This window comes from Rhinolophus ferrumequinum, chromosome 9 (assembly GCF_004115265.2).
Source record: "Rhinolophus ferrumequinum isolate MPI-CBG mRhiFer1 chromosome 9, mRhiFer1_v1.p, whole genome shotgun sequence".
Taxonomy (NCBI): domain Eukaryota; kingdom Metazoa; phylum Chordata; class Mammalia; order Chiroptera; family Rhinolophidae; genus Rhinolophus; species Rhinolophus ferrumequinum.
The window spans coordinates 26,613,257-26,621,612 of NC_046292.1; the positions used below are offsets into that span (position 1 = coordinate 26,613,257).

General features: G+C 49.1%; 1 protein-coding gene across 1 annotated transcript; it reads left to right on the plus strand.

Annotated features, from left to right (window-relative positions):
- The first annotated feature begins 7,740 nt into the window (after positions 1-7,740).
- Positions 7,741-8,127, plus strand: LOC117027440 (cytochrome c oxidase subunit 6C-like). The gene has a single exon (XM_033115217.1). The coding sequence runs from the start codon at positions 7,766-7,768 to the stop codon at positions 7,991-7,993; it is 228 nt and encodes a 75-aa protein (XP_032971108.1). The 5' UTR covers positions 7,741-7,765; the 3' UTR covers positions 7,994-8,127.
- Positions 8,128-8,356: the final 229 nt, after the last annotated feature.

The following is an 8,356-nucleotide window of genomic DNA, read 5'->3' on the forward strand; positions in this document are numbered from 1 at the left end:
GAAATAAACCTGTATTTGTTAAACTGTGGAGATTTTGTGTTTTGTTTTTGCTGCTGTTACTGTAGCTAAGCTTAGCCTAACCTGACTAATAGGGGTGCTGAGGGTTGAGGTCCTTTGTGATACCTCATGATACCAAGTTTAGTGTCTGAATGAGCTGTGTTCCTTACCTCTGCCATCTAAATTCTACTGTAAAGGCTCGTATTGGATGTCTATTTCAACTTCTTCAGATACCTGAATTCTTCCACACTATCCAAACCAAATGGCTTTCTGGACTCCGCTTGCATATTCTTGGGACAGGGAGTCTTTTCAAAAGTGCTCATCTCTGACTGCTCCCCCTTGGCAGTGTCCATGTAATTGCCCACTGGTTTGGGCTCTGTGCCATGGAGCCCCACAAGGTAGTTTTATTCTTTTTGTCTTATCACAGCCTTTCAAGAATCTGGAATTAGCTATCTGAGTTCTTTCCTCTTCCAGGCCAAACATCTTTTTGACTCTTCCTCATACAGCTAGATTTCAAGTCCTCTCTTCAACTTGGTCTCTTTTGTTGGGAATCCAGTGTGTCTGGGAGTCTCTGAAAATACATGAAAAATGGATATAGCACTTCAGATATGACTTGAGAATGGTAGATTTGAACAGAACTATCACCTTCTTCAGGTTGGGTATTAGACCTTTAATGATGTAGCCTGCCTAGGATGAATAGCTTCATTCTATGGCACACACATTTACTTCTTATAGCATTCATGTGCTCTTCATATTTCCCAGCTTCCTTGAGGCCAGATGAGGCCATGTGAACAATCTGGCCAGTGGTCTGTGAACTGAAGTTATATGTGATACTCTGGAATGAAATATTTAAGAGCCAATGAGTGACATTCCAGCTCTTTTTGATTGCTGTGGTGACCTGGAAGCCATGTGTGCTCCAGATGGTATTGCTATAAGACATAAACGGCCTGGATCTCTGAGTCACCACGGGGAAGGGAGCTGTCCTGAAGAGGTGCTGGACCCACTGTGGACTTTTTATGAGCAGACATAAACTTCCATGTGTTAAGTCACTGATATTTTTACTGTAGTGGTTGCTGTTACTGTAGCATAGCCTAGCCAAAGCTGACTAACAGGCCATCATGCTGCTCGCTCACATTGGGCTTGAAGTCTCTCTTATTACCTATGTAACACCTCAGGGGAAGCCCATCCCTCTTTAACTAGACCTTGCAGTAATTCTTATTTATCGACTTTGAGCTCCTTCAGTTTTGTGAGCATGTTTTATTCTTTGTATCTCTCCCAGTCTGGTCAGCCACGCAGAGAGCATTAATCTTGGCAGAAGGAAGAGAATAAGAAAAGATACTCTGGGCCCATCAAGATGGAGGCAGAAAATATCCTCTTTGGAATGAGGCAGTGTGGACTCAAATCTCCACTTCCCTCACTGACCAGCTGTTTGCCACGTGGCTAGTTACCTATGCTCTATGCATTTCTATCAAATGGAGATAGTAGTCTCAGTCTTTCAGGATTGGAGAAGGTAGGAATATATTTTATAAAAAGTGCCTGGCACATAATTTTTGTTGTAAATAAGGACCAAATATCATCATCACCATCATTGTTCTCATCAGTGGGGTCAGGGGAAGTTCTTGCCCCATCCATCCGGGTGGGAAGAAGAGAAGAGGGTCATTCAGGAAGGGTCTCAACGTCACGGTGCTCGCAGGTGGAGGATTTCACAGATGTAGGATCAAGGAGACCCTCGCAGGCTCAGGGCCAGACGTTCTGGCCCAGCCCTGTGGCAGCATTCCTTCGAGGTTGCTCACACCCCCCCGGGCCTCCCTCTCCTTTCTCACTGGACTTTCACTCGACAGACATGTTTGGCCTAAGGTGCAGCTTGTTACATGTATGTGGTTGGTTCCTCTAGTACAAATTCAGTTTGCTTCCGGGAGAAACTTGGCCAAGGTGATGGGCTAGTGAGGAATCATGTCACTCTGCTGGCAGGTGTTCAGTGTGCAGGGGAGGGTAGGTGGCCTCTGGACAGATGCTACATTAGAGATGGACAGATGATGTTGGTGTACCACACGCAGGTCACCCCAGAAAAATGTCGCTGTGCAAATGCACACCATTTTGTATGCCTAATGTCACTGCGGAAGAAGAGAAGAGAGGGGGCTTATATTTTTTTGAGCTATATATCCAAGTTTTAACTTACATCTAATTTAATTCTTATAATCCCACGAGTTAAGGGTTATTCCCATTTGAGAGAGAAGGCAAATGAGGCTTAGAAAATGTGTGAGCTGGGGACTTGAGTCCAGGTTTGCTTGACTTCAAAGCCTGTCCTCTTTTTGGTCACCACCTGCCTCCCAAGACTTGTTCTCTGTTCGGTCTTTCGCTGCCCTCCACCTTGACAAATCAGCAGGCACTGTGGTATGTTCTGAGCCCGTTTCCCCTCCTGAAAACAGGGATAATAATAGCACCTACGCGCTAGAGTTGTTCTGAGGATTAGCTGAGGTAACAGTCTCAGGCCACTGAGCACGCACTTAGCATTATTTAGGTGTTAGTAAGGAATGTAGTGATAGCTAACATGCATGGGGTACTGTGTCTACGATGTCCCAGGCGTGGCGCTAAGTGCTTGATTCATTTTATTTAACCCTCAAAATGACCCTCGGGATAGGTGTTAGTATGCTTATTTTCAGCTGGGGAAATTGAGGCTTAAGAGAAGTTAAGTGAACCATCCAAGTTCACACACTGAAGAGTGAGTCCTGGTCAGCTGAGGCTGTGCTGCATGAGGTCAGAGCCACAGAATACTAATAATTTAGGAATAACTTCCATGTTTTGAGTGGTTATTACACGCCAAGCACACTGCTAATATATGTATGTAATCTCTATGAGGCAAGTTCTATAATGAGCTGGGGTTTTTCACACAGGAAACTGCAGTGTGGGGGGACCTGAGCGCAGGTTATTGACAGCACAGCCCTTGCACTTGGCCACATAATCACCCTAATATCAGGGAAGACATAGGTATTACGTATCCTTCAACTGTGACGTGATGCTTGGATTACACACTGTTTGCGAAATCCGTACTGAAAACCAAAGGATTCGGGAAGTTTTAAGAGGAAGGGACACATAAAGCTGTTAGGCAAAGGCCAACACAAAAAAGGTAGGTGTTGACTTGTTGGCCTTCCAATGGCTCCAGGTGGTCTGAGCAGGTCACAACCAGTTTGATTCAGCTTCATCCAGTCTTGGCCAGCTCCACACATTTTGAGCCGGCCCCAACAGGTCTGGTTTGATTCGAGCCAGCTTGAATCAGTTAGATCTGGTTGCAGCCAGTTGGGATCAGTCTGAACTGGATTGACCTAGTTTAAGTCCGTTTGTCTCTTCAGTTTGACTTTACTCTCAGCCTTTACTTAGAGCCTAACTCTCAACTTTACTTAGAGTTTCGACTCCCTGGTCGGATGGCTGTGGTTGGTGCACCAGGTGAGAGAGAATGTGTAAGTAGATTATTAACCTTACAGGGGCCGGCCCATGGACCCTTGGGAGTCTGCACTTGGAAGACCTCAGCTAGTGGGCTCTGGCTTGGCCAACTTTGCTGGAGCACCCCCTCTTCAATTTCCCTTCCCACTCTGTCTCCATGAAATCCCCTTCCCATGTGCTCTGTCCCACTGCTTTTCTGTCCTAAAAGTAGACTTTGCCTTCAATTTCTTTCTGAAGGTGCCAACCCAGGGGACCCAAAGGTGCAGATCTAGAGCTGTCCCTGAGCAGTGGGGCTTGTATAGGACGGCAGGGCTCATGTGTAGGTGGTGTCCCCTGTCATGGGTGACTGAAGAGTGTTTCTCACTTCATTCCCGGGCCCTGAAACAGATGTGACTTGTACCACCACACTGGCAATTCAGTTAAACATTGATGGGAGTGGGGGCGGGGGGAGGAAGGTGGGCAGAAAGGGCAGATAGTGGCTAATCGGATGCCACATTGCATTATCATCCTGCAGGAACCATGCCCCTTCAGAGAATGGCGTGCGCCAAAGGGAATGAGCACCAAACAGGCCTGCGTGGGGAACAGGGCCTCCATGCAGGTTGGACCCCTGCCCTGGGCTTGCTGCTCTCTTCCCAGCTGGATTGGGTGGTGATGGAGCTGCGGGACTGGTCAGACCCAGGCAGAGTCAGAAATTCGGCACCAGCCATCTCCTGGAGCTGACAGGCCCCAGGACCTGCCACCTCCCCCTTCCCTGTGCCAGGCTTACGGCTGTGAGTATGTGGGTTAGAGAACAGGGGTGGCCACCTGGTTGGGAATGTGTATCCTTAGAACTAGAAGCAAGTTGTCTAATACACTTACCCACGGGCATGCGGAGATTCTATAGCAGGCCAGTTCATGCTCCTCCCACAGCCCTGTGGGATCCATTCTGTGCATGGAGAGGGAATAGGGCAGAGAGAAGGAGAGTCTTTTGCCTCCAGGCCAGGGCTTTTCTACCATGTTTTGCACCTGTCTACCCTGCAATGAAGGCAAACTCTGGTCCCGAGAACTCTTCCTCCAGCTCTCTCCCCCACGGTTCTCCTGCCCGCCACCTCCACCTGCCATGATGCCAGCCACGCCAGGGCTCTTGGGACCCCAGAGGGTACTTCCCCAGAGGAGCCTCTCAGGAGAGATGGGAGTCACAAAGGAAGGGGGTGATGGGTCTTTACGTGTTAATCAAGGGGGGCGCATCTGAATGGACTGTGTCAGTAGTCCACTTTGTCCTAAGGTCAAAGACTGGGCCCGGGGGACCAACTGAGCCCAGAGACGATGGTGCCCAGCGACTGACTGCTGACCATGCCTAGGGACCGACTGTGCCCAGGAACCAGCTCTGTCCAGGAAGTGACTGTGCCTATGGAGTAACTATGCCCAGGGACCCACGGTGCCCAAGGGCTGACTGAGCCCAGGAACAACTGCCCTTACAGACCTTCTGAGGACTCACTGTGTCTGGGCTAATCTGTGCCCAGGCCCAACTTTTGTCTCCTCTGATGGCCCAAGGGCTGACTGGACCCAGGGGCTACCCATGCCCAGGGACTGATTATGCCAGAGAATGTCTGTGCCCAGGGGCTGACTGTATGTAGCCTGACTATGCTGAGAGTGTTTCAGGGGTCAGCTGTGTCCAGAGACTAGCACAGACCAGCGACCAACTATGTTCAAGAATAGCTGTATCTGGCAAACCAGCTGAGCCCAGAGATTGGCCCTGCCCAGGGCTGCACTAGACCCAAGGATGGACTGCATCTGGAGATCTAAGACCCACTGTACCCAGATACCAGCTGTCAGGAGACTGTGCCCAGGGACTATGGGGGTGGGCAGAGACTCTTCTACCTGGAAATAGAGTCATGTGCCTGGCATAGGGCTGCCCAGCTGACATGGTACCATGTCTGGTGTGAGGGTCGCTGGCAGCAGCTCTTCTTCTGGGACAATGGGAGGGGAACCCCTGTCCTCAATGCAGGCAACCTCAGACTCTTCATTTTGCAGCCTGGTGACTAGAGAAGGGGGAGAACACAGAGCTATTGAGCACCTATTATGTGTCAACACGTGATTGATTCTTCTTTCCCATTATGTCGTTTCCTCCCAAGGAGGCAGTAGATATCATCCACATTTACCGATGAAAAAACTGAGGTTCACGGAGGTGAAAATTCTTTTCTAGTCTTTCTGACTCCAGAGCTCTTAACCATAAGGCTGGGGGCTTCCCATACTCCACACCGGATCCCTGAAAGGAAGGAGAGATTGGGGCCTCGCCCCGTCTTACAGAAGAGGAAACTGAGGAAGGAGCTTAGACTCGGACATGTAGCCTGTAGTTGGCAAGTTAAAGCTGCTCATGCCAGTGGCCCTGACTTCTCAGGGAGGAGAAGGGCATTTGGCAGGCCTGGGAGGAAGAGCTTCCTGCGCTGCATTCCTGCTTGCTGTCTTGGAGGCCGTCTGCCTCATCACAAGCCTCCTTTCATGATGGTCAACAAGGCTGCTTCAGAGCCCGGACTCGGCTGTGCAAACACGCACATCTGGGCTGCTGGCCGGAGCAGGGCAGCGGAACTCCCCCACAGCTGGCCAGCTGCTCCTGACCTTCTGGACAAAGAGATCTTTGGCCCTGTGGGGGCTCTCAGGGAACTTGGGGCTCTGGAGGGTACAGCCCCTACCCAGCCCTCCATGGGGAACAGTCCTCTCTGGCTGCCGCCTGTCATTTTCATCAGTACTGGAACTCTGTCACTGACAGCATTTCCTGCTGAGGGCATGCCCTTCTTCTCCCTCTAGGGCCAACACCCAGCCAAAATGGGAAAATAGGACAAAGGCTGCAGGCAGAAAGGGGCAAAGGAACCTCTGAGCAGCCATCCCAGTCTAATCCCCATCCTCTAAGTTCTAAAAAACTTAGAGTTTTATGGAGAAGACACCAACCAAATAATCACAATAAACAACTGTAAATGACAACAAACTCTTACATTGTGTTTTTATAATTCCAGGCACTCTTTTTGATGCTTTACATGTTTTAACTCATTTCATCCTTACCACAACCCGATGAGGGGACACTGTTATTATTCCCATTTTATAGATTAGGCCATTGAGGCACAGAGAGGTTAGGTGACTTGCCCAAGGCTTCACAGCTCATAAGTGGCAGAGCCAGGATTTGAACTCAGGTAGTGGACATTCTTAATACTGATGTACATTTACAAACTACTATAAAGGCAGTGATGGGGAAATGGCAGTGGGGAGTGGGGAAGGAGGGAGATAGAGTTTAGGGAAAATCATTTTGGCTGCTGGGTGGAGGGCAAATCTTAGGGTCTAGATTGGAGGCGGTCACAAGAGTATTGGTGAGAGATGATGGCGAGGCGGTCTGGATTAGGGCGAGGCTGTGGGCACGGGGAAAAGAAGATGAGTTTGGGAGAGATGTAGCATCTAGAATGGTGGTACCTGGCTGGTGAGTGGGTATGAGGTGGAGGGTGAAGGTGGAGTTGAGGACTTTACCCTGTGTTTGGGGAGTGAGCCACATTTGTCCCAGGTGCCCTCTTCACGTGCCTGGCAGGACCATCTTGGCTTTCTAGGAGGAGAGTGGGCCTGTGGGGCATATTTGGGGTCTTCCATTGATGTGGTGCCCCCAATGCCAGCAGCAACCCCGAGGGTTCAGGAGGAGAGAAGATCAGTGGTACAGTAGAGGAAGCCCCAAATTAGGTCTCAAACACGGATTTATTCTCTGACAAGAGGTGAGACTTTGGGAGAATCACCTATGTCTCAGGACCTCAATTTCTTCTGAAATTGAGGCAATGAGGCCTCTCTTGCAGGGCCGTGTAAGACAATGGATGGGGACATGGGCTGCGAAGGGAAAGGCTGAGGAGCTATTCGCTACTGTTGTTTAATAGCATCATTTGAGGCTCCCTTCCAGGTGACGGGGAGGACTCTAGAGGCCTGGACAATAGTCTCTAAGGTGTCCTGTGATGCTGGACATGCCTTCTGCTCTGAGCCTCGGCCTCCTGCTCCCCTACGGGAGCAAGAAGATACAGGGCTGTTCTGCTAGGCAGGTGGAAAGAGCACTACTGCCCGAGTTTAGCACCTGGAATGGAGCTGGCCAGAAACGACATCTCTTGTTCATTCTAGTTCATTTTTCATCTAACAAACATTTAATTGAACATCTACTAGGTGACAGATCCTGTCCAGAGGGCTACAATCTTATGATGAAACGAGGTCAGCAAAATACCCCCAAAGCTCACTTTTCAGTGGGGGTGGTAGATAGTATCAAGTAAAACAAATTAGATTTTCTCCATCCCGAAGGACGTTGGTATTAAGGGAGAAAATAGCTGCCATGTCTTCCAGTGCTTTGGGGAAACCTCAGATGCGTGGCCTTTTGGCCAAGCGTCTGCGATTTCATATTGTTGGAGCAGTCCTTGTTTCTCTGGGGGTTGCAGCTTTCTATAAGTTTGCTGTGGCTGAACCAAGGAAGAAGGCATATGCAGATTTCTACAGAAATTATGATTCCATGAAAGATTTTGAGGAGATGAGGAAGGCTGGTATCTTTCAGAGTGCAAAGTGATTTCGGAGTGTAAAGAATTTCTTTGACTTCCATGGAAGTTTGTCACTGACCTGTGTTCCTGAACTATGAAACATGCATATTTGGGCTAAAGGATAGTTTCTCTTGATAAATAAACAAATGTTGTAGACAGTAAAAAAAAAAAATGTAAAACAAATTAACAAAGAAGACTGGAACAACAAGATGTCTTATGAAGACAAAAACCCCCAGTGACATAAGAGGGCCACAGGTAAGCTGAGGTCTGGCTGTTGAGACGAAGCCAGACTAGAGAAGTTGAGGCGACGCCTTGGCCAGCTTAGGTGACTAGTGAAAGAGGAGTGTGGTAATACAGGCATCCAGAGGTAGGGGAGAAGCCAGCTCAGAGGG